General features: G+C 46.9%; 1 protein-coding gene across 2 annotated transcripts; it reads right to left on the bottom strand.

Moving 5' to 3' along the window:
- Positions 1 to 61: 61 nt before the first annotated feature.
- Positions 62 to 24,532, bottom strand: LOC118772096 (protein FAM107B-like). 2 transcript variants are annotated; one of them, XM_036520356.1, is made up of 4 exons: positions 24,302 to 24,532; positions 6,315 to 6,504; positions 1,354 to 1,510; positions 62 to 862 (listed from the first exon to the last, which is right to left on the bottom strand). In XM_036520356.1, the coding sequence occupies exons 2-4, from the start codon at positions 6,440 to 6,442 to the stop codon at positions 743 to 745; spliced, it is 405 nt and encodes a 134-aa protein (XP_036376249.1). In that variant the 5' UTR covers positions 6,443 to 6,504; positions 24,302 to 24,532; the 3' UTR covers positions 62 to 742. The 2 variants fall into 2 exon arrangements, with proteins under 2 accessions (XP_036376249.1, XP_036376248.1); XM_036520355.1 differs by lacking the exon at positions 24,302 to 24,532 and adding an exon at positions 7,709 to 7,850.
- Between the last annotated feature and the right edge of the window lie 1,730 nt (positions 24,533 to 26,262).

Below are 26,262 nucleotides of genomic sequence, written 5' to 3' on the forward strand. Positions count from 1 at the left end.
CTTTTTTTATCAAAAAACAACACAAAATATATATAAAGGAAAGTACACGCTCACACCTAAAAGGTCTAGTATTGTTTGAATCAGGTATCGCTGAGGCAGAAATGTATACCAAACAAAGAGCAAGCAGAGCGAATCAGCCTGCCAAACGCTTCCTCTTCTGTGTGTTACAGACGGAGGCCGTGCAGGGTACCAGCTTACATAACGCCACAACAGCAGAGAACCTTAACAGCCCAAACACCGCTGCTGCATATGCAAAAAAAAAAAAAGAGGTAAGAAACAGAAAAAAAAAGAAATGCACAAAGTAAACGCTAGTTTTGGCTTGCAGAAGTTTTTCGGTGCGGCTTCAAAGAGTTCATCCAGTGTCCGAGTTTCCATCCGTAATTCGTAACATGGGAAGTGTAAGTAGCCTTCTGTGGTTCCACAAAAAAAATTTCAGCAACTTTCATCAAGGCGAAGGACTGTGTCTGAAGTCTGTCTCCCCTGGACCAATGGCAAGCTTTCCCTTGAGGGTGATGCATACTGGTGTATACTGGTCAATACTGGTGCGCACTGATGTATACAGCTCAACACCAGTGCACAATGGTGTATACTGGTAAGCATCTGAATGGCTGGGGTGGGTCTACAGTCAGTCATTGCGCTGCTTCAAAGGACAGAGGACTGGGACCACCAGGAACACACCCCCCCTTCCCCATGACTGCGGTCGTCACGGTGACATGTGCCGTGGACCCCGCCCGCCCCTTCTCTAAGGGGCGTGCCCCTGTGGCTCCGCCTCTTGCTTCGTCCTCCTAAGGTTGCCCTTCATTTTGACGAACTCCGGCGTGTTCTCCTGCTCCTCCAAACACTTCTGCTGTTCCAGTTCAAGCTGGAGAGAAAACACACAGACACACACACACGCACGCACGCACGCACACACACACACACACACACACACAGACACACACACACACAAATCAATCAAACAAGTTAAATCAAACAGTTAAACATCAATTAACAAAACTACAATAACTTTTTTTCAACGTTTTCTTTGACCGACCCTGTTTCTCTGCACAGGGTCAAATGATTGACACTATGAAGTAAAATCTTTCATACTAATGAAATTGCTATGAACTGACAACACAAAAGCTTAAGAAGACAGCTACGTAACCAAGGTCAGCAGTTGTGTTTGGGTGACTCCATTTATGGAGAGACTGCCATGATACCACCTACAGCACTTGCTTCAATGTTGCAGTAGTTGCCCTATGGAAATACAAGGCTTCTCTGATGTGGGATCTCCCTTAATCAAGATATCTGTTGGTGTGACCTGCTACTTCCCCAGTGGGAACAGCAACGCTGGCATCTCGGTTCAGTCCTTACCTGCTCCAGCTTCTGCTGCCTCTTCATAAGCTCGATCTCCAGGTCCGACCTCTTCTTGTGGGCCTCCTGCTCCTCCTTCTGCTGCTTCAGCACCTGGTCCCTCTTCCTCTTCTCCATCACCTTCTGCAGCTCCGGCTTGTTCTGGGGTGACAGGCCGCTGAGGAGAGACGGCAGAATGTACCGGTCAGCGTCATTCAGGTGCTTACAGGACACCAAAGGTTCTCCTAAGGGAGATAACCCCAGGGAACGTGTCTGGTTGGCCTTCCTATGCATGTACAAATTAGCCTCGTAAGGGCCACTGGAGTGTTCTCAGGGCGTCCAAATAAACACTTTCCCTGGGGTTCCTTATCAAATATTTATCAACTTCGTACAGAAACTGAAATTAGTTTCAAGCTCCACTTAGATATACAGCACACAAATAGTGAATTTCAAAAAAATCTTTTAATTGACAACGCAGGGTATCTTGCATTAGGCTTTATTATCATTAATCATAAGCTTTATTCCTCTTTTATTTCAGCTCATCAGTCAACCCTGCTACCCAGAGTCCAAAGTCTGATTGTCTGAAGAACTGAGTATGTTGACTGTTCTGCAAGGTCATTCATAATTTTCCTCCCATCGTACAACCAAGCAAATGATAAAAACAGTGAACCTATAAATAATCAGCTGGTGTCACCACAGCAATTTAGTCACAAGCATGTGCTCAAACACACAGTAAAAAGGAGCAGATCTTGGGTTTGCTGAATGTTTCTCTGTCTGATTGTCTGTAGCATTGGGCTAATGCTGTTGGGAGAGTAGAGTCTGCTTTTTAAAAATGGTATCAGGTGGGCAAATGCCAGGGGGGGGCTGTAACTCTGGAGCACCTTTCAGCAGCACGTACCAGATGCCTTGTGCTGAGCTGTGCCCAGACCAGTGCGCAAGGGAGTCTGGGTAAAAAGGCAGCTTTCTCCTTTGCCAATCCTGCCAAGACACTGCCTCCGCTGCCAGCGTCAAGGAGCCAAACGATTAAAGGAGAGCATCAATTTGACCTACACTCATCAAATCATGCAAAGATATACTCCCAGTCTGCCTTCATCCGTCTCAGCAGCAGGTTACATAACGTGAACTTTTCAGGCCCCTGTCCGTTCACGGTCTGTTCGCTTCACACATTCCCCGGACGAGGCCCCCGGGCCAAGATGTTCGGCCCATCTCCCGTGGCGACCCCTCTGCGAGGGTGGGAGGGTCAACAGGGGTCTGGCCTCTCCTCTGCTGCGCTGCTCTGAATCACTATGAAAGGTCAACCCTGTCAAGACGGTGGAGTCACGCCAAAAACCAATCTCCTGCCCCCCCCCCCCCCCCCCCCCCCAGTACAAAACAGTGACTCATTACGAATGCTTGCTCTTCATCAGCACTGTCAAAGACGGCCGCTGTGGTTACAGACTCGAGGCCAATTTATAAGAAGAGAGTTTCCAGCATCCCAACTGGGAACATTCTGACAAACTCTGTGTCCCTCTGATAAAGCTTTAAGAGTGAGCAGCTTTCTCCAATATTCATTTCACGCCAAGACTGAGTCAGACATTGCCGTTTGTACAGCGTTACGCAATGCGGCAGTTAGGCACCGGTTCAACGGAAATCTCTTTTCCCTGGCATCTGAGTTATGTGTTGAACCAACCACCCGAGGCAATATTCACGAGTGTCATGGGAACTTGTGCATATGTCACACACTACATTACATCGCTGCTACCACAGGGCAGAGGTATGGGAAAGGTCACAGCGTTAGATAACTGAATGAACAATCAGCCTTTGTGTGCGGTGACTTTGCTCCGGTAGGGATTGCGCAACCCCTGTTCCCTCATTGGGGGTCATGTGTGATAACATTCCTCCAGCTTTTCTGAGGTCAGTGGACATCTGAAAGGATGTGGGAGAAACAAATAGCTGTAACTGTAATGGCGTGTGCGCCGCTGACCCCAGTACAGCAGAGTTTGCTACGCTATTCAGACCGGCACCGTACTCAAAATGCAGTGAACATTTGATCATGTTTTGAGTGTATGACGACAGAGCCATTCTATTGCGAGGCTTTTAATCATGATCCAGTTGCACAAACTGAACCAGGATGATTATGACTGGTTGGAACGAGAACCAGCGTGAACCAACGGGTTGCCAAAAATTGCGTCTGACACCCCTGCTGTGAAGGACTAAGACGCTTGCTCATTTCATTCAGAGTTTAAAGCCAGTTAGAGGGTCATTTCAGCACTCATTGGCAAGCCACAGAGCAGTTCAATCTCTTCTGAAACAGAAACCCAAATCACTGCTGGCTGCATAAAGAAAACATCCTCCGCTCACAGCAGGGCCAGTTCCCAGTGTGTGTATGTAAGTGGCTGCAGAAGGCCATGCAGCCACTAGGGGGTGCTCTTAACAACTGTTTTAATCAATTACAAAACTTACATGGAATTGTATTTCATTTACTTTTTGCAGCAGGGAAATTCCTACAAAAGCAAATAAAAAAACAAGGGGCCTCTCCTAAGGTACCAACATGCTCTTACTTTCTGCTGTTAACATCTGACCTAGGATCAACTCTCCCAGTCATAACTATGATTAATCACCAGCTATGTACAAAACACCCCTGGGCCAGTTATGGGCTAAAAGTTATTGAATCTCCCCTGAGTCCCCCGACACAGTCATGATGTATGTTGTTCATATTTCACATGTATAAAGTGGCACATTTTTGTTTCACTTCAAAATAGATCCCCTGACACCACACATTAGTATAGCCTACATGAACATAACAGCAGTGAATGACATTGTTACGCAAGCTAGCCAGCCAAAGTAAGGTACACTATTATAAAGACAGGGAGGAATTATGGGACACGGCGACATGAAGTACGCAAACAATTCCAGAGAGCGAGACGATGAATCATGGCATCGAAAGGAAAATATCCTTCTGGCACTAAAAAGAAATCGGTACTGGAGAACTAATATTGTTTACAGTTCACGGAGTGCAATAATTTGTTCAGTTTCACATTTCATTTATTATGTTTTCTAAACAATAAAAGTGATCTTCTGTATGTTTATCTAGTGTATGTGTGTGGATATAATTGCGTGGTGCCCGCGGCTGGCCTGTGTGTGTGTGTGTGTGTGTGTGTGTAGAAGAGCTGCAGGCAGCCCACACAACATATCACACAGGGTCCTGTGAAAACTGTACCCTGCCCTGGTTCACAGTACAGGGAAAGGCTGAGAGATCCCTGCAGACGTGCCCCACACCTCGTGTCCCGCGATCACCACAAATAACTGAACAGCAACCGCAAACGACACTACTTCAGGGAGTCACACGCACCGCACGCTAAAGAGAGTAAACACACACACACCATTACATAAGAGGCTCCCTGTATTAATCACCCCCCCCCCCCCCCCCCCTTCCCCATCCCCTATGCCCCCCAGCCATCTGTAATTTCATAAGCGATTTCGTTTTTCATGTGCGTGAAGATTATACAGGGCACTGCGGAGGCAGAGGGCGAGATTCAGAGAAGCGATATAAGCTCTCTTACGCAACGTTTCATCCCTCGGCCATCGTTTTCAATTGTTCTGTGTAATCTATTCACTTTGCAGATTCCTTTGTCCGGGGTGGCATGACATCTCTCTGTAGGCCTGGGTACTCTGCTATTCTCCTTAGCAACCGAGCTCAGGAGTGCTGCAACAGCACCAATCATAAACCATTAATCAAATCAGTACCTGCTGTTTTGTAACCATAAACACCACACGCTGGCACCCGTGAATATTAAATCATTACTATGTTTAATGTCATAGAGATAATCCTTGTGTTTGTCTCTTTCAGGGATTTTTTCACTGTATTACTGTATGATGTATGTACACTATGAGCTGACTTTTGCATGGAGATAATCCAGGAGAATATTTAATAATCACAGTTCAATAACAGCAGGGGCTCTATGAACAGAAGCACAGCTTACAATAAGGGCAACACTTTCACATATGATCGATATTGACACTATAAATACCTATAAAATAAAATTGCTGAGTAAATGGCATGACATCACTCCAAAGCTATAAATCTGTGTCATGGGACAAAACCTGTAGTCACTTGATATATATGAATGACAACAGTCTCCATACTGTATCTTTATATCATACACCATACCATTTCAGAGACAAATGCACAGTGTCTCCTAAAGGACAGCATTATATGCGCAGGTATGCACATCTGTGAGCCAGTCATGCGATGTCCCTGAGATTGTTACATAAGGGGCAGCAGCTGTGTTCAGGTTGAGATCAAAGACATACCTTTTCCTGGTCAGAGAGTCAGGGGATGTAGAGGGGGGGTCTGAATAAATAACACATGCATTATGTAATCATTCCGCTACACTTGCCAGGGATTCCCAGTTCTACCCACGGCAACACTGAAAGAGCCCAACCAATTGGTGGGAAGAATGATGGCCTCCAACCAATCGTGTTGACCCCTCTTGTTTCTCCAGTGATTTAAGTGGTTCCCCAGTAGACCGGCTGACCTCAACACCTCAGGTAGGATTGACTCTGGCTACCTTCCCTGAAAGATTTCTTTCTATAGATTAGTTCTTCAGTTGCTCCATTCATCACTTGCAGTAAACTCATTCCAAAAACCCCAAGCCACACACAGCAACCTAGCCCTGTCCCGACAGCAACTGTGTGCCAGTCCACTTCTAAAGCTCACAAACACAGTTGCATGGAGCACTTGCAACACAGGAAGTTTGTTGTTAGCCATTTGCTGTTAGCTGTTTATGTAGGTCACTGTGAGGGTCACTAAGGCTTTCAATCAAAACAAATCACTTCAAGCAAGAATTGGCTCGTCCTCTGCACAGTTATGACATTATAAACCGTCATTAATGGTTGAGGAAGTGCACTTTAAAGCTGGCACTGGTATTGTTATTTTCAGTCACATGCTGTCACATGCTAACGAGCGGCAGTAGAGGGAGCACGAGGGCGTGGCGGTGTACCATTTTTGGTTCATCAGCAGCTCGCGGTGCAGGTCCTGGTGGTTGCGGGACGACTTCACGGGGTTGACGAGCTTCTTGGGCTTGATGAGCTCGTCGCAGTGCTCGTCGATGTAGTCCGGCTCCGCCATGATGCTGCGGTGGCCTGACAGCCCCTCGCCTGGCTCCGCTTCGTCCCTGTCCCCGTACGGACCTGAGGAGAGAGAGAGAGTGCTGCTTCAGCTGGGGGAGGGAACTGTGGCTTTAAGGAGCTGGGCTCGTGATGGGTTGCAGGTTTGATTCCCACACAGTAGCACTACCACAGCACCCATAACAGGATACGTCATTTGAATTACTCCAGTAGGCATTCAGTTGTAGCTACGGACCATGTGTAAAATGAGAGCTGTCCTATCCTAACAATATAATGACATCGCCCTTGCTGAAGTGGGAAGTTGGGAGGTCAGTGCTGCTGAAAAATCATTTCTAAAATCACACTGACAACAGGACAACTGATAGTGAATGGAAGCTGCAAGATGAAATCAGTAAGAGGGCTACCTGGATCAGTGGGAGCCAAGCCTGGTACTGAACTGCTGTATACGTCTCAGATTTCGGTTCCATCTGAGCTCTCAATCGCAAAACTGGATCAATTACCATGCGGAATTTAGGCAGGCTTTAGGCACCACAGCATTGCACTTTTCAGACTGAATCACCTGCATTCATTTAACATAACTGCACAGCAGCAACTTCACTGAATGCATAGGATTTGAAAACCAATGTTGAAACACTATACATTTCCTCTGTATATTTATTTCAGTTCAAATCTATATCGAAACTAAATAAAAGAGGCAGTAAAAACAGAGACGTTAACTTGTGCACAGCCAGAGATTTCTGTTTACATTGTTTTTAAAGTGCTACAACAAAGCTGTAATAAAACTCGTACACGTGAATCCCATTCACGGAAGTCATTGAACAATGTGTCGCTCTGCGCTGCCAACGCTTCGGGTGAATTCTGCACAACAAAACCCCCCTGCAAGTTACGTGGTATTGAACTACGGCTCTGACTTACAGGGGAACACCCGTGATCCCAGCATTCCTGAGTTCCAGTAAAAACTTCCATTTGTCATCATATGAAAAGATGATTAAAACTCTCCCTGATAAATACACTCGTGCAGATGTTGCGCTTGACTTAAATGCTTTGCAGAGTTACGCTCTGAAAAGAACATTTTTTCCCGAACAACTGTGTAAGTGACGAAGTTTTCTAGTGTGCTATTTCAATATAATACCACATTTCTCATGATCTTACACAGTAAATCACGCGTTAGTTGCAGCCTCCGGTGCGCAATAGCTGACGGACATTCACGCTCCTTGTTTATTTTTTCTCATCACCAAGAATCTCTAAGAAATGCTCTCTTGCTTACCTTGCATTAAGGGAAAAACGCGGTACCGCAGCATCGTTGCCATCTTTACTGCTGGTTCAGAGAAGAGTAAACGGGAAAAAATCGGTCGTGATGCGCGCAAAAAGCGTGTACGACAGAGCAGCTCCGTCGCGACCCGATGCGCTTGGAGCGTCAGGCAGAACTAAAGCTTCGCCGTACACGCTGTCCTTGGAAATACGCTTTATTACCTAACAACCCCACTCCCCTCGGGCGCCTACGTACTGTACTCTGGCTAATGTTTAAACATCTGGATAATGCGTGCCACCTTTCCTTAAATGGATACGTGTCTGAAACTTTCGCAAAGTTCAACGGGAAAATAGGCGATGCGCAATAAATATTCCTGGGGTAACAGCACACGTTCGTCATGTCCATATAAACGGGGCTAATTCCGAAAACAAATAGCATAAGCATGGACATTAGACGGCTTGAGCGTGTGCTACTTTAACAGGAGTGCAAATTGGCTCGTTTGCAAGCCCCAAAAACAGATGTTAGGGACTACATTCTATTCTACTACAGTCTGGTATGAAACTAGAACACGGTCAATATCCAGGCAGATAACCAAGGATAAAACAAGGCATGCCACATTCTGACGTTTGACCCAAACAGGTAGTGGTGAGAAAAAAAAACGTTTTACAAAGAAAGCTTAGCATCAAAAAAGATGTTAATAAACTGATTTACATTCAAATACACATATTTGAATGCGGATATGACTGACCCTCCTATGAACGCAAAGCACGTGGATGACTCTCAGGTAATGTCTCTAAGCTCCTGCCAAACGTACAAGTGAAGAACACATCCGTTTTCAATTTAGTATTCAGCATTAAATGATAACAGTATCAGTTTCGTATACGCAAGAAATAATTATATTTGATTTGGCAGGGAAACTGTGCGCAAATTGGGTTCCCTAGAAGGTGGATTTATTAACAATACACTTCCTCTACAGCTGCAATATACATGGTAAATGACACAGGTCTTCTGCGAAACCAACAACATCAACATATCTTTCCAGAGAAAACGGGATCGTTGTATTGATTGACTATTTATATTGAAAAACATAAATCATTTATAAGGAAAACATTAAGCCATATCAAGCCCTCCTCAATTCCATTTCATTGTATGACTGACTGCAGCGTCAACAGACAAAAACAACTAGAACGCCAAAACAAATCATTGCCGTCTTGCCTGCGCCACTAGAGGGGGCTATACACTCTTTCTGAAACTCCAGCCGCTGTGAAATCCGACGTTCCAGACATTCAGTGATACAAAAGACAGAAATGCTTATCAAACAAACCTCCGACTGCACTGTGAACTATCGTGAAAGAGTTAAGCTTTCGCTGCCTCTGGACCTGCCTCATGTAGGAAAAGCAACAGAAAACACAGTAGAAAGTAAAAAGATGATATTGCATAACACAATGTACTGCAGGAATATATAGTCATTTCAACTTAGTAGTTGCCTGGTATAGCCAAGATGTCAGGAAATTGAGACAGGCCAGGCTGCAAAAGCCAGGCATTGGTCTCCACCATGATCACACATCAAACTGTCAGAACATTTTTGCACCTACGCAGTACTGCCAAGAGCTCAGATACAGGAAGGAGGCTGATAATTAAACCAGAGCCCACCAATCGCAGCTCATTTTCCCTGTGTAATTTGGCAGAACACCACCCTGTTTCCCAGGTGGGAAATCTGCGACCTTCCAAACATACAGTTCAGGACCCAAAGCACTCCTACGTAACTATGTAACTGTGCGCGACTGCCCTCAATATTCCTAAACAGTGCTGTGAAGTCTATGTTAAAAATGCGGTTCTCCAGTTCTGTCAAGAGAAGGGTCTGTGGCCTTCTTTTCCATCTGAACTATTTTATGCTGCCTGGGTGCCGTATCACCAAGACAATTCCAAGCAATTGTGTCAAATGTTTAACACATCGTCAGGTACTTCAGTGCACTTCTGTCTGCACCTGAGCAAATTCCTTTGAGCTCTGTAATCCACCACGCTCAAAACCACATGAGCTCATGATAAGCCAGGACAGCAGCGGGTTCTGAAATCAGGATGACTGAGTCTGAGATCACCGGAATGTTAGGGCTGAATCACATTAATCCACATTACAAAATCCGCCCCTGTATGACTTTTCTGAGGCTTATTCATCAAAATCGGGAAAAACACTTGGAAGTTGCAGTTGTTGCCTGTTGAAGTGAGGTTATTATTGTAGACAGTAGAATGCCCAGGGAAATCACACACACAGCTAACACGAGTCTTTACAGGACACCACACACGTGCACGTGCGTACACACACACACACACACACACACACACACACACACACACACACAAAGCTTAAATGAGAGTGCCACTCCCAACTTAGAAAACTTCACACTTCGACCGCGGGTGAGGTCTATATCACTCATCAGGCCTCGGGCCTCAACAGAAGGTGAAAGGAGGGGTCCAGTCCCGGAATGTACCACAAGGAGGAGCTCCACAACATGGAGCATGCGCTGCTCTTCCCCTAAGCCCTCTCACAGCATGAAGACAGAGAGAGTGTGAAAGAGTGTGCGACGGCCAGCACTAGTTCTCTAGTACACAGGAGAACAGGAAGTGTCCCAGAGGGGTTCAAAGTGGTCCAGCCTCACAGACCAACCCCCCCTCTGGGAATGGGACGACCCGTGAGCAGGGGGGAGGAAGATACCCCTTGGTGTTAGGTGCACGCCTCTGCCCTCCTGTCTAATTAGGCCTGGCTCACTGTGTACCAGCCAGACAGTCTGATCAGACACTGCTGTCTGAGAACACAGAGGACCAGGGGTTCTGAGCAGGGAGGGTCCTTTTAATGATTTACAGCTCTCGGCCCAGAAAAGCCTGCTCTCTGGTACGTGCACACGCAAAAGCTTTGTTTTGCTTCACATGTTGTTCTAAAAGCACATGTGTACTTTGCGAATACCACACATTTCCACTGCGATGATTAACAATACTCTTCTGCCTCAGCTGACTTGGAAGTGGCGATTCCAAGTAACAGTGTTGCTTCCTGATATGCGCCTCTCACGAGCCAAGAGATTTTTTTGCAATATTCTTTTAATGAATGCACAGATGTGTAGCCAGACTTCTCCATCCTGCTCTGTTGTCTGAGGGTTTACGGGAAGGTAAAAGGTCCTGCTCATTAGGATGAGATGTCTGGTTTAAGAGGGGTTCTAGGACACCCCGGGGTCGGTGTTCCGGCTGGATACTTCCCATACGCCCCCACAAATATCAGCACCCCGACCAATAAAATTCCTCCGTGCAGAGCCCCTAGAACAACATAAACACCTTTCCAGGATTATATTCCCTCGTCATCTCCAAGCCGCCATTAAAAAACCCTTAAAGGCTAAGGTTTATGGCCTTTAGAAAGTCTCACCAACTCTTTTACATCAGATTACTAGTGAGTTCAATGGTGCCTGTAAACAGTTACATTTCTTTGATCCCAGCTAAATGACTGTGCGCTGGCACTGTGCTCTGTGTAAATCATGAACAGATCTAAACAAGAGGCAAGACAAAAGCAGCGTGGTGTGGGCACACGGCCCGAAAACAGATGTCTGCAGGTTCAAATCCTAATTAGGACACCGCTGCGGAGCAAGGATGTTAACCTGCTTGCGGAAGCATCCAGCTGTTTAAATGGACAAGTGCGTATAATGCAAGTCAGTCTACTCTGCATATGTCTGTCTGTATATGGAAATATGGAATTTCCCCAGCATGAATGGAAGAGACCCGCTTCCCTTATAATGACCATCTCTCACTATGGGTGAGGGCCTCTGTCCAAACTAAAGTGTTGAAGATACACAAGATTAGAGATGAGACTGTCTATACATCAACCAGCAGCTTCCTGAGGTGCGTTTTTTGGGTTGGGAGTTGGGATGAGACCCTGTCTCAGGGGAAGCAGCCTTTCCCTCACCCCTCCCCGCCCCCCTCCCGCCCCCCCCCCCCCGACCGGCCAAAGAGGCGCGAGGTACCATCCCACAACCCCGCTCACCCGGGCGGGAGACAGCTCCGAAAACAAACGCCCCCAGAAGGAAACCACAACGGGGGTAACCCGCTCTTCCCTCAGAGGAAATCGTCCCGCCAGCCTGTTTGTTTTGGGTTTGCCCATTAGCACCCCGCAGGACAGGGGAGAAAGGAGCTCAGGCCTGTGGTGGGACGCCACAGTGGGAGAGCTGTACACAGCCATGGCCTGGTCTGCGGTGAGTGACCATAGCGACCCCTGCCACAAACATATTCTCACACACACACACACACACATACTCACACAAACACACATAAACACACCCTGAGGCTTCTGGCTGACCCCAAGGTTAAATCAGTATTAAAAAGTATCGGTTTCAGAACGCTGACCCCTTTAAAAACAAGCCGCCGGCAGGCAGGAGTCACAAACCAATTTCAACGAGGCCTAAAAATGTCTGCTTACTCTTGTTTGCGGAGGTCTGCTTTTGTTCAAGTAAACCACAGAAGAACCGTGAGGTTAAAAACTCCCTGTCATGGCCGACTCGGCCAGCCCCCACATCTGATTGTTTCCTCCCTGCAGTCAGGTTTTAATCAAAACAAAGCCGCTTCGTCGGCGGCCAGCGTGCCGCGGAGACGGGCTGTCCGAGTCCGCTGTAACCCCGCACGCTCCATTAGGCCTGGCCGAGCCAGAGAGCTGCCGGCACAAAAGGCCGCCCTCCGAGAGGCCTCGCGATTGGCCGCGGCGGGCAGTGCTGGCACAGCACTTCATCACAAAGGGGAGCATTCACGTTTTGATCGGCGGCCAGCCTTTCGAGCAGAGGATGTTCGGCGCGGCGATGGACTGTACGAGAAAGGAGCGATCGTTAAAATCACGACAGGGCAGGCCGCTGGACGTCTTTGTGTCACGTGACCTCGGGTTCTGCAGGCCGGTTATGGCCCATTTTGGCGCTGGAGGCGACCGGGCCCCCAATGGGGAACTGTGCAGTTTCAGAACTTCCTCCAACCATGGCCATCCCCAGCGTTCTTTTGAAAGGTGTCAACAGGAGCTGTGTGGAAAACAGGGACCCAAAGGACAGAGCAAAGGTGACTGGCAACATTCGAACAAGCCGCTCCACTTTCAGTAACCGCCTGAAAACAACAAGCATGGAAACAGTGTAGGGGTGTAATCGGCGTGCGCCAATACCGGCGGGACCGCTGATTACCCAAGACCCCTCCCGAAGGGACGTGGATTCATTCCCCGAAAATTAGGGCTTCCTGTTTGGCGGGAAGGAGGAAAATCGGCGGGCGGCAAATTGCACACAGAAACACTTTTTCCCCTTCCCAAAAGAAACAAAACAGTCGGGATAAAAACCTCAAAATCACACTGCGGCTGCACGATGTAGCCAAAATGGCTGAGAGTACTTTAACGACTACCTTAGACCAGCGGGGGCCAGCGTGGAGCGCTGGGAGGGCCGGGGCCTGGAGCGGGGCGACTCCGAGGGGGCGAGGGGCAGAGCAGAGGGGAGCGTCTGCCCCTCTGCTCCTGCAGTTAGGTGCCCATCTCATTAGGCACAGACAGAGACAGAGGAGAGCAGCTGGCAGCCAATCAGAGCCCCCCTCCCGACCTCCTGCCATTCTCATTGTAAACAGTTTATGCACAGGGGAGTGAGGCAATCTGGGAGAGCATCTTCCCCACCCCCAATATATACACAGACACACACACACGAACACACACACACACACACGCGCACACACACACGCACGCACACCCCTCACCCACACACACACGCACACACATATGCACACAGACACAGACACACCCCTCATCCACACACACACAGACAGACACACACACACACAGAAGTGCGACACACACACACACACACACACACACACACAAGTATATACTCCCCCTTTACCAGCTCCATAAGAAAAGGCCTGTTCATGAAGGATTCATCCAGCACTGAAAGCCAGCAGGGGAGCCTAATTAAAAATGAAAGCGCTGAATGGCTTTGCTCACAGCGTGCCAGATCCCTCTACACTGTGCCGAAACACCACACAGAAACGGAGGCTCTTCATCTGCTCGGGGGTTCCCAGTTACCCGGGATGCCGAATCCGCGGAGCCCTGAATCGCTCTGCATTATACATGAAAGCTACCATTCGGTGTTGCGTGGCATTCCTGTGAACCCAGCTCCACAGAGACCCCAGGTTCGGTGACATCGACATATTATTTAAAAGAGGAAGGATGTTGTGAGGAAATATCGGCTATAAAGATGCCACCACCCGTCCCAAAATAAACGTAGGTGTGAGGTCGTAAAAATGCAAACTGTTCACGGGGAAGAAAACAGTGCTGGAATTTCAGATTCCAGACATGCAAAGGACTATGGGGTTTATCATCTAGTCAAATTTGGAGGAACTTCAAACAAGCAAACCCGGCTGAATGTTGCAGCCCAGCATCATAAAGCATCCATAAACCGCCGTTTCCTTCACACAGAGTAATGTTTATATACGCAGGTGTTGGTTCTGTAATTACAAGCACAAAACATGCCAGGGAGCGAGTGTCCCATCCTAAAACAACAGGGATTAAAAAGAGTAGAGGAAGAGTGGGATACTCGCAAAGCAGGGTCCCAGTGATTACAGGAGCTCTTTGCTGAGAAGGTCCAGCTTTGAGCGACCTAAGCCTCTCCCAGCTCAACTCCGGTTAAGACCTGCGACCTGCAGGCTTTCAGGCACGGAGTTTTCCCCTCCCCACTGTAATCAAACAGCCATTCCAGCTGCCTGAAGGTGGCGTGTTAAACGACTGCACGCAGGTTATCTCCTGGGCGCTCCTTACGGTCCAGCGCAGGTCTGCTTTACACGTTCCACTGTCCAACTAGGTCAACGACACGGAGTTAATTACCCGGCTGAATGGAGGGAGGCAGGCAGCACAATGCCACAGTAAAGGCTGAGGTATTGGCTTACTCTTATGCATCCAGGCCAGGTCGTTCACTCACCTTTGCTATGGGTGACTTAGGAGGTCATTGCAGGCACAGGATATAACAGGATACACTGGTAATAAACTACAGTGGAAGATTTAAGATAAAAGCCTGGAGGCACCTTAAGCTTTCGCAGTGGCTTAAGCTCAGCTGTAAACGCGCTATGAAGATTCAAACCTGTGGCACTCAGGTGTAGAGTTTAACTGTGAGGTTGCAGAGTAATAGTTTTAAGGTTGTACTCTCTTTGAGAGATTGTAGAGTAATAGTTTAAGTCTGTACACCCTTTGAAAGTACTTAATCCCATTGAGGCAATGTTTCCCCACAATGGCACCGCATTTAAATGATAGCATTAATGTTTCTGTATCTGGGCAGCTAATTGCCTAACCCCACTCAATGTGCTTTTGTAAGTTGTCCTGGATAAAAGTGTCTGCTAAATGACTACATATAAATGTAACTGCAAGATCAGTCAGACAGACTAAGAGAGACACATTTGTATTGAATTTGGTTGGGAATTTGGGGTTAATAATAAGTAGAGTGAGATTTATATTTATATAAATATAAGTATAAAGTATATAGTATACAGTATAAAATATAAATATAAGCATACTTTGTTCTTTTTCTGACATACATAGAATGTTGTGTTTGTTTTCATGCTGCACGGTTGCTGTGTGAACGGGCTCGCCCTGCGAGGTCAGAGGGTCATGTGACCCAGCGGATGGCCACCCTGGGGACTGACGTAGCGGGAAGCAATCATCCCTCCGTCGCCAGGACAGGGCGGGGGATACCCTGGAGCCGGGGGCCCGAACAGCGCTCACCGCCCCCTGGGAGTGGGCAGGACCCCTAGAATCTGGGTCTTCCCTCCGAGCGGGGCGGTTACTAAACGAGTCTACAAAATAAACGAGGAGTCACCGTACGGGTCACCGTTTGTTTTCTGAAGCTCCCTCGGGACTCCGCGGGGGGTTCATGGGGGCGTTGGATTTCGCACAGACCGTCCACGAGGGGCTCCGGGACTGAAAACTGGCCCAGCGGTTAACACATAACATTCTCTCTATGTTACAAACACGTTGTGCCAGTGTAACTGTGAGAAAGACAGAGGAGTCTAAACTCAGGTACCTGAGAGTACAACAATACTATGAACTTGAGTAAGAATAGTCTCACGCATTGAGGCTTGCACAATACTCACGGTCTGTCAGGTTCTGATAAGGGTCGTGGGGGACCCGAAAGCTCAGCAAAAGAGAAATAAAACTGACCATTTTGCAAGCCTTAGTTTGCGAGAGGATTCCTTCCAGCAGCAAGACCGCCACATGTTCACAGGAAACCAGCTCAGCCGGAAGACTTCAGCAAGGCTGTCAAAACGGGCAGTGCGCAGCTTACCGACCTTCATCTCAGGAGAAGAACTAGCCAAGAACAACCTTCGCCAGGTCCCACAATTCACTGCTGAAAAGGGCTCGGGTTACAGTAGCACTGTAAAGCAGTCTGCCTTTCCGGGAGAGGGGTACTGAATCTAATTCCTACCTACATCACTTCAGCTTTAGCCTGACATTAAGAGCCCTGCTTTCCTGCTTTGTAGGAAATGACTGAGCAGGCCTGTCTGTGACCAGTCTGGGCCTGAGGAGTGTCTCACACCAGGACATTGCATAATATCGCTGGCTCCAGCCCTGACATGCTGTCATTAAGGCTGCAGTAAAGTGCACTCAGCCGTTACATCTGGAATAGGTATTTGTTGTGAGACTAGGGCTGGCACAGACCACACGTTTCTGTCCTTCCTGCTATTTTAAATGCACCTCAATTACTGGGCACCGAAGGCCGTTCTTTGAAAAGTAACAGTCATCCACCATAGTCATTGAACAAGTATATATAATAAGAGCTTTAAATCGGAGGTCTAGTGGCATTGATTGAAAGTGGACACCAGGGAGATCGTTCAATTGGAGATGTCAGAGCGCACACACAAGCAAATCATCCTTTAGGTGGCTGATTTGGAAAGGAAAAGTGGGTCCAAACAAATGATTTCCCTGGGTTTTTTTTTATCAGATAGAACAGGTGTATGTATCGGGTTTTAAGTATACAAGAAAATGACACAAATGTGAAAATCTGAAATGTGGTGTAAAGCACCGCTGCAAACAAAGGTCTCTTCCACAGTGCAAGACTGCACCACAAAAAGACAACAGACAAACAAACAGGGTGGTATCCCCCAGCAGAATGTCCTACCCTCTGACTCCTGCACATCTTCAGCCATTGGCTCATCTGGGTCAGCCCACAGGTTGAGCTGTAGGTCTGCGTTATCAGTCCAGAGCACTTTCTTCATTCTGACTTTCAGTGTGTTTCCTGGAGTGCAATCCGTTACAAAATCATAACTGTACCTTTCCTGCGGCTTTCATAACGGTTCGTACCACAGATCGAACTTAACAGACACAGCTTTTCCAAATGTTACTTTTCAAACAAAAAAGCAATAAAAAATTCTAAAATTAACATATTCTGCGACCAAGACGTAGTTCATGCTATTTTTAGAGGTCTGCTTTTGACTCTGAGATGTACCACTTACAATTTCAAGGAAATGAGTTTTGCATGATAAAAAAAAAAGCAACGAGGTAGTTCAGAAAGCACATCTGGCCTCCTGGCTCTGTACTGCTGTGTTCCTGCCCTGCGCTCTGTCAGTGGGATGCGGTTATCTCTTAAGGGGGGGGGGAGCGTGGCTGTCACAGGTTTGAGCCACACCGATTATATGCTGAATGGAGCCCATTGAAAGGGGAGTCAGGCCACGGTGGCCTGTGTCACGCCCCGAGAACATGCACCATCTGCAGAGATAGAGAGAGAGAGAGACTACGCACCAGGATAACACTCTCAATGGCGCACACAGCGGTGTCACTCCCCCGCCTCAGACCACAGCTGTTAAATTACAATTCCTGTTTTGTGAATTCAAACTTTGAACAAGAAAAAAAAAAACAGTGTTATTATCGCTCACTCTATCAAATGCTAATGATAACGGCAACTTTGAAATGCAAACCATTTCACATCCGCCTTCAAACAGCAGCGCAAATATACACGTCTCCCAAGCGCAGAACGCTCAAACAACGTTCCCTCGACAACGCGCCCTATCATATCACTTCGTTTCACAGAACGTCATGTGAAAGCTTATCTTAGATTATGTTAGAAAGCTTATCTTAGCTTTTTCCACAGCAACACCAATCTACGGCTGCCTCCGCCCATATGCAAAACTACAAAAACAGCAGTACTTCAGCAAACACATATGACAGGAAGGTTTCGCACAGTGAGAAAGGTTACAGGTCGGGCACGGTTAAATTATAACGGACACACCTAGGAAGAAGCTTCAGAACAAACAACTGAGAACAATTTTGTCACACCCTTTAATCAACTCAAGCTTTGGTGACGGCAGGTCTTGCAGGTGGTTTCATAATGAAGACTCTTCAGAGATTGACCAGGCCCAAAACGCACTGGCATATACTGTCCGTGTATTTATGACTAACACTGTGCATGTATTTATGGCTTGCAAAAGGGGTGAATGGAAGCCATCCAACATAACACACTTGAGTGGCCTCAGCATCTCTGATAAAGCCTTTAATTCCACTAACGAAGGAGAGCCGGGCTCTCTGTGGTTCCATTCAAAGCAGGCCCAGCTGGAAGGCCTTGAGAGCGGCCATCAGAGAGAATCACCAGGGCAACTTGGAAAACGTCGCCCAACCAGAGCTGTTCCGAACAAGGGCTGGCCACGGGTGAGCCTGGACTGAGGTCAGATGGTTGCCTTCCTCTCGACCTGTGCCCCTTTCAAAATTGGCGGGCACCTGTCAAGAGCAGGGGGGCTGGAGGTCCGCAGCTGTCCACCTACACACCCGCGCCCTGAAACAATGCAGGCAGTGTCTGGGCAGCTTTGGGTCCTCGCAGCCGGGCCTACTGCATGGAAGTGGTGTGGTGAAGGAATGTGTTTGACTCGATCATGCAAGGGGTAAGCACTCGTAGACCTGGGCTAGCCACTGCAAGCTCTGACAGGCTTCTGCTATTCACAATCCCCTCAGCCCTTAACTGAAGTCATAGGCCTACACATGAGGTCACCCGGTATGCCAGGTGTGAATCAGGCGCCAACTGACACGAAACTGAAAACTCTGGACAACTCTGACTGTCAAGGACCTTTCCAGTTGGCAGAGCTTGTCAATCACAAGACATTACTACCGAACACCAACAATGCCTACACACTGACGGCTGGTTAAGAAAGTCTCTATGATGTCCTAATTTGTTTAAAGAGGATAAGTACTCAGCTACTAATACGGCATACAAACAACTAATCAGATCTACTCAGCTTTTAATATGAAGTAATAAAGTGGTCAAGATCAAACCTTCAATGCTCTGTATTGTCAACACTGACATGATGACAATGTGTTTGTGCATTCTTGCTACATATACTGCATTTTCATATTATTAAGATCATTAAGGTTGTTACACATTTTTTCTTCCCAGCTGAGACACAGCAACAGGTGACAGGCTTGAAGCCCCCTGGAGTTAAATCTCCCACTGGCCCCCTGGCCTATTAAGAGGGATTACTAAGACTCCCCTTTGCTGACGAGCTGTTAAAAAACCCGACTGCTGCTGCTGTATTTTTCATCACCGCTGACATGGGAGAAACACGGACTGACCTGATGCTGCCCCAATGACCGGCTGTCCAAAGCCAGGTGGCGGCACAGGGGGACGAGTGACCCCTGGGGCAGCAAACCTACCCCGGTCACAGGGTCACGGAGAGAACGAGGTGACGCAGAAAGCAACCCCAAACACAAGGTATTGAGGCAATCTCACAATGATGTGGTCTGCCCTGTCTAGAATTTGAAGAGATTCAGAGGACAAAAGTTTGGTCATTATTTCACTTTGAGCTGCCAAACTGACAAATCATGGGTGAATCAGACTTTAGACATCTGAAAGTAACAAGATGTGGAAGACTGTTCACAGCACCAGCAAGTCCGCAGTAATACACGGTGTAACAATGTTGGTCTTCTATGACAAAAGAGGGAGCTAAAAGGAATCCACTCTGCTCCTCATTCAACAACAGCCGCATTTTCATTCGACCTAAAAACGAAACTCTCCTCTGACGGGTGGCTGCTGCTTTCAGATAATGAAAAGCATCAAATATCTCAGCTTCAATCATAATCGCGTCCACGTTATCGGGCCAAGACTCTTATCACATTAGGGTCCATCTTCTAAGCCTTCTTTAAGTGGAGAGAAGGGGAGGGGGGGGGATACAATGCACTTAGACTTTCAGCTTGGGGGGGGGTGTCCAGGTAATGGGTTTTTCAAATCTAAGCTGTTGACCAGGTAAAGAAAATCAATGGAGGCACAGAGATGCAGTCTGCTGCTGGGAAAATCCAGCAACAAGATAAGAGACAAACTACCACTGAGCCTTGGGGCTAGTCTTTAAGACCCCTGTGTGTTGTTACTAAGATGGCCCTATCTCTCCACTGCTTAAGAGGAGGACTCTCCCACCCCTACGTCCGCACACTGGTGCTCCTGTCACCACGTGTCACCCCGACAGCATGAGGGGAGGGGTCAGAAATGAAGGACAAAGGTCACAGTGCCCTCTGTTCTCCAGGTACAGCAGATTAGAGCTCTCAGTCGAGCAGACTGAGCCTCTAGTCAACCTAACCACAACATGGCACACCCTTAATTAAGTTAAGAATTTAACCAAGGGGTACTTTTTGATTGCTCTTACACAACACTACCAGCTCAAGGGAGGATAAAATGAAGAAAAGCTATTGCGCAAGAAACCAAAAAATTGTAACAGTTGATTAAATTCTTGGGCAAATTAATCAGAAAAGGATTTCAGTTAGACTTAGCTGAGGCCTTGGAGGTCCTCCAGCTGTATTTTTAGGGGAATTTTTTTTTCTCTTCAAATGGTTTTCGGTGTTAGCCCGAAAATGCTAGTTACCCACTCTGCATTATCCTGAAGGAAACGTTTCATTTCTCAGGTCTATAGTACTAACTGAACGTACATGTGTCCATTGTCAGCAGCTCTGTAGGGCCAATACAAGGAAGATTTATGCGAGTGAGGAGGTTTTAGGTCTGTTTATTGGCAGGATAAACCATAATGCTCCGTGCATGCATTAGAATCCCGGCCACCTGGGACAATGTGATCCTGAGTGAGCAAATGCACAATTTAATCTGCTCTGCCACTGCGCCATTGGAAAAAAAGAGGCAGTTAATGTCAAATCACATGACATACCGTACGGATCTACTGCAACCCATTTGTGTTCATAAAGGTTATGGTGATGTAACCAGAGACATCTTGGAGTCACGTCTACAATGACCACTATAGTATTCTAAACATGTTTGTTTGGAGGTGACGCAACTCCATGCAACTGCACGTGAGAATTCATTATCTGGCTACTGACATCAGTGTGAAGAGCCCTGAAGGCTAAAATTAAAGTATGTGAATGTTTCTCCTTAGTTTGTCCAAAGCTTTCAGTAATAAAATAAAATACCACGTGTAGTAGTCACCCCCTTTCAAAATCGCATCAGTGACTCATTACAAAATCAAAGTGCTTCCTTTGAAATGTTAGAAAATGTGTTTTACATCAAGGGCTCACTAATGTGTAGATTAAGTGATGACAGCATGAAAAAGATCTTTGAATATGTGTCTCTTGGAACATGGACCTGGCAAGAGCAAGAGGCAGGAAACTGAGGCAGGTCTGGGATGACTATCAAAGCACGGGAGCCGGTATTAGAACTAACACAATAGAGCTGTGAGTGTGAGCTAGCACAGGAGGCGGGGCTGGTCAGAGAGAAAGAGAAAGGGAGAGAGAGAAACGCTCTGAGGGACTGTGAGAGCCCCCCCCCCCCCCCCCCTCAGCGAGGGAACCCAGGGAATGAGTTTTTTAGCATCTGACTGAGACAAACAGGGATGGAACACAGCCACTGAGGGCACAGAGACTCCTCTTTGCTGGCGGGACAGCGTGTAGAATCGGATCAATACGGTTACCAATGCGACTGTGCACGGTTTTCCTCCCCGCCGACCCTCAAAAGGGAATGCCGGCTGGGTGCCTGTCCCGGCTCCCTGGGGGGGGACCCCGCCTTGCATCACTTCCTGTATCCCATCTGCCTTTGAGAAACGCGCTTTGGCCGCTTCAGCTTTTAAACAAACTACTAATACTGTGCTTCTAATATCGTTGACTCCTTATATGGCTTTTTGCTTGTGTTGAACTCTGCCTCACTTGTAAGTTGCCTTGGATAAAAAGCATCTGCCAAAAGGGTAAATGTAAATGTAAATGTAAATGTAAGCAGGACTCTTGAGGTACAGGCTCCAGTGCAACGCCTAATGAAACTGCAGTGCTGGCCGGCAGCCCGCTGAGAGAAAGCTTTCTCTCTGAGCACACTGCGGTTCACTATCAGCCCGGCACGCACGTCCTTCAACCGCGCCTGGAGCGGGTCGGCCTCCCCTTCCGCCTGCTGTACGGTTCTGGTGCCACATGTCCTTTTTGGTTCGGTCTCATCGTTTTAATCCTCCTGCATTGTGCTACCAGCAGCTTTGTGTTACCCCTGGCCCGGTCTGAGAGGACTCAATGATCCGTGAAATTAGTCTACATGTCCCGTTAGCTGGCCTTCTGTCCCCGTCAAATGCAGTAGCTGGTCACAGTTAAAAAAAAAAACATGATAGTGACAAAACAGGCCCAACTGCGCTGTTTGATAAAGGAAAGTTAACAAACACACAAAGCGCATTCACATTCGTCCTTATTACGGACTGGAACTAAAATCAATCACATGACAGACTTAACAGAAAGGCAGAAGACCGGACGCCTGGAGCTACTCTGAAAGGTCTGCGCTGATTTACCTTAAGGACAGGGTTAGTTTGCCTAAACACATTTTCCTTTGATTAGATCAACTACACTTGAAGGGGCATTTCAATCCTCTAACTTAGATTGTCCTTCAGCCTAAACACACCTTCCCTTTTTTGTTGCTTGCTGTTGCAATGCTGAGTTTGGCAACAGAAAAGATTACAACAGAAAGTGTAAGCCACAAAAAGAGTAGCACTTCTGTAGCAATTCCGATGTCTATCACTCGCTATAATTTAATACTCGGAAATCATGCAAGGTAAGTAATGTTGTTTTTTTAGCCGTGCAGCACTGGTGCGCCAATCAAGTTCACTCGACTCAGCTTTAGGCCGACTGTGGAAAACCGTTGACGGTCACCCCCTCTTCCTCGGTGAGGTTTGGGGGTCGAGCGGCAAGCATCCGCCCCCACGGAGAGCGGTCTGCGTAAGTACGTGACACCGGGAGCACGAGAGGGGAAAGCCCTGGCAAGGAGAACGCCCCAGAGAGCCCAGCAATTGGCTGTCCGCCCGCCAAACCCACCGGCCTGAGACCACTCACGGACAGGGAGAGGAGAGCGCGTCCACGCCATTGGTTCAAAGATCAAGGAACAGATGTACAAGAACATACACCAAATTGCAAACACATGTGTCTTGTCCTGACCCCCCCCCCCCCCTCTTTCCATGGCCCCCCACCCCCAACTTCCCAAGAGGGTAACCCACCCGACCCCCCAGCCAGCCAGGATTTCTCACACTGATTGTAGCCATTAGGAGATGCTATCAGACTGGAGTCACATTGACCTGAGTGCTGCTCTTATTCTGTGTGGCTGCAAAGACAGAAAGGTGATTTATAAACCATTGATACAACAAAGCAATGGTGGGGTATTTAAGGTTTGTATATGTACTCAACTGTAGAACAGTCTGAGCTCGATTATGAGAGGGCTGTTTGCTTTTATTCCATCATTTGGCCTAGTGTCTCTTAGTACCGTTTTTCACAACCCACTCTAGATCATCTCCCGGAAATACATCAGTAAATATTCATTTGTGTTGTGTAAACTCCATACTTGGTCATATTCAAGCAACTTGAAGAGATGATATTCTGACACAACTTTAAATGAAAATAAAACAATAACTTTGATTTTTGGGGAAACATCCAGAAACAAGCGCACTTGACAAATAAAAGTGACACACAAGCACAGGTTGGACTATGACAGGGGGTGTGTCACCTCTGTGACCTGACTGAATCCCCTCATGACAGAGTTGCGGAGCTCCATGTGGCTTTTAGTCACTGACCAGGGAAAGCCCACGAGAAGCGTCCTCCAAGCCTTAAACTCCACATTAGCCTACAAAACTCCAAAACCACAACACAAGTAACACCAAGACAACTTAATATGTGTTTAAAGCGTTTAAGAAACACTTTCATTCCCATATTTATTAAACATGAGAACAAAAACCCGGTGATTATACGAGCCTTGCTCACACTGCATCAGCAGAAACAGCTTATCATTAAAAACTAATGCCAATTTCTGCAACTTCGGAAAAGTCATGATTGACAAAATGAGTGAAAAGTCGCCAATAATCGATACGTGTTAGAGATGCGTCGGACAGGCGTACCACCGATTATGCGCGACGCCGATTGCCTCAGAATACCTCTTTGAAGCATCTCCCTCATGAGGTAACCATTTACGTGGAAAGTGTACTCAAAGTTTCTCTTTTACCCGTCACTCCTACTTATCATTTTCTCTCTGTAATCCGGTACATTGTTTCTGTCATTATTACAACTACATACGGTACTAAACACAACAGACTCCTGATCTCAGCTGAGTCCACAAAACAAGGGAAATGGAAAGAAATCCGTACCTTAAACTCGCCTCGCCGCTGTTGCTTCTCTCAATCGCCTGTTTCACAAAACGGAGCCTAAGAGCGGCTTCCGCACCATTTAGTTCAAGCTCCGGCTACTTCTTAGCCGAGGTGTGTCCGCAAATGCGCTTATTTTCTCTCTTTGGGACGGAGTTCAGTCGCTGATGTGACCAGCGCGAAATGTAAATTAACTGGCTGGGGAAGGATAGCCACTATGACCCACAGCCTGAGTCACGTAGCAGGGCCCTCCCCCTCTAACAGGGTTTTTATTCATTACCGGGGGAGGGTTTCGGCAGAGACCTTGTGCGGGTCCTCTGGGCGTGGCGGAGCCGAGAAGAATAGGAGGAGACTGCGAGTGTGAATACCCAACAGCCCGAAAGAGCATCTAGATTTAAAACACGCCATGATTCAAAAGCATATTATATTGATTTTGCATCGGCTGTTAAATAACTCTATATTGTAATTGTGCGGCGTGTACCGTAAACAAGCAAAAGTGACCTCATGCCGGTCTTCTGCAGTTATGGATGTTGTTTCATGAAGAATGGTTAGCTACAACTAATACTGCATTTTTTAACAACATTAACGCAGGTCAATTAAATGCATGCTGTGATAGATAAGAAATATAAAACTCTGTTAGACCTGAAGGGAAGAACCCTCTCGAGCCAAATAATGGCTGTTCCGCCGGTTTTGTGGTCTTAGTTCATTTTAAAGTAGGACAATTACGATCCCCCCACACACAGTATGATAGTAATGTTATTTTTGCAGTAACGTCACCCTGTGGCCTTTTCCACAAGAAATCGGCTAAATATATTAACATATAGGTTTAGATGAATTATTAAATCTATGTTAAAAAAACAGCTGGCAGTGCGGTTCCATTACACTGTTAATTAAGCACCCAATTAAACGATGATAATTAGGGCCACCTGGGCTCGTAGATATTTTAAAACCGGATTATTTGGCCAAATAAGCCCTGGGACGGTTGTATCTAATGGGTGCTATTATAATTATCATAAGCTCATTAAGATGGTGCAATTAAGATATGAATAAAGAAAATTACCATTTGAATTAAGAAAAATTTGTATTCATTAAACTAACACAATAAAATGCAAACACAGCGACAATCTGTTATGATTATAACATACTAGTATGAAAGGATTGATAACCTGAACAGCATTTATTAAATGCACAGGCAATTTCTGAGGGAATCTGAACAACAGTTAAAATTTCATTGCAGTAACACAGAGATATATCCCTTTGCGTTACCTGGATGCTTACAGTCTGTGTGCCTCTTTGAAGAGACCCATTGCGAAAATAAGCAAAAGACAAGATAGGTCTGGTTTGCGTTCGGTCAGAAGAGCAAATGAAATGAAAGTACGTGGGAACAGGCAGGGGTTCGTGAGGGAGTATATGTAAAAAAAGAAGCAGGGGCAGTCCTTCTCTGTGCCTCTGAGACCTTGTGTTTAAACACTACCAGACTGAGCAGAGACCCGTGTCCCTGCGTAAACCCGCTACAATGATTTCTCCATACTGTCAGTTCAGAAGCGTCGCGAGCGCTAGAGCACGAGCGACGCTGCGCCGCATCTATTCAACAGGCACAAACGCCTGGCGACCGCCCCAGGAATCCAGCCCATCGGGTTTTGTTTCAGCGTATAAAACATTGCACCGCATGGTTTTGCCAGAAATTGAGCCTTGTCGTGTTATCAGGTGCGGCGGCCGTGCAATGGAAATGTTTTGTGCGCCATGTGTCGTTTGTCACACTCAATCTAGATCCTAATGATGCTGGTCTCAACTACAGGACAAAAGCGCTGAAGCTGGGTTTTCTTTGACTCTGCTCTGTTAGCACTGGTACTGTGTCTACATGTGCTGCGGCCCTCACATTTCAGCACATTCGTTCTGATACACAACACATGAAATATTTCCAGCTCGGATGACTATACTCGCTCAAAATTCACCAAAAGCTC

The sequence above is a fragment of the Megalops cyprinoides genome, chromosome 25 (genome assembly GCF_013368585.1).
Source record: "Megalops cyprinoides isolate fMegCyp1 chromosome 25, fMegCyp1.pri, whole genome shotgun sequence".
Lineage (NCBI taxonomy): Eukaryota > Metazoa > Chordata > Actinopteri > Elopiformes > Megalopidae > Megalops > Megalops cyprinoides.

Coding starts and splice junctions, on each gene's coding strand:
- LOC118772096 (XM_036520355.1), bottom strand. CDS start 7,751: ATGGCAACGATGCTGCGGTACCGCGTTTTTCCCTTAATGCAAG. Junction 6,505..7,708: donor CGTTTTTCCCTTAATGCAAG/GTAAGCAAGAGA, acceptor CTCTCTCCTCAG/GTCCGTACGGGGACAGGGAC. Junction 1,511..6,314: donor CTGCTGATGAACCAAAAATG/GTACACCGCCAC, acceptor GTCTCTCCTCAG/CGGCCTGTCACCCCAGAACA.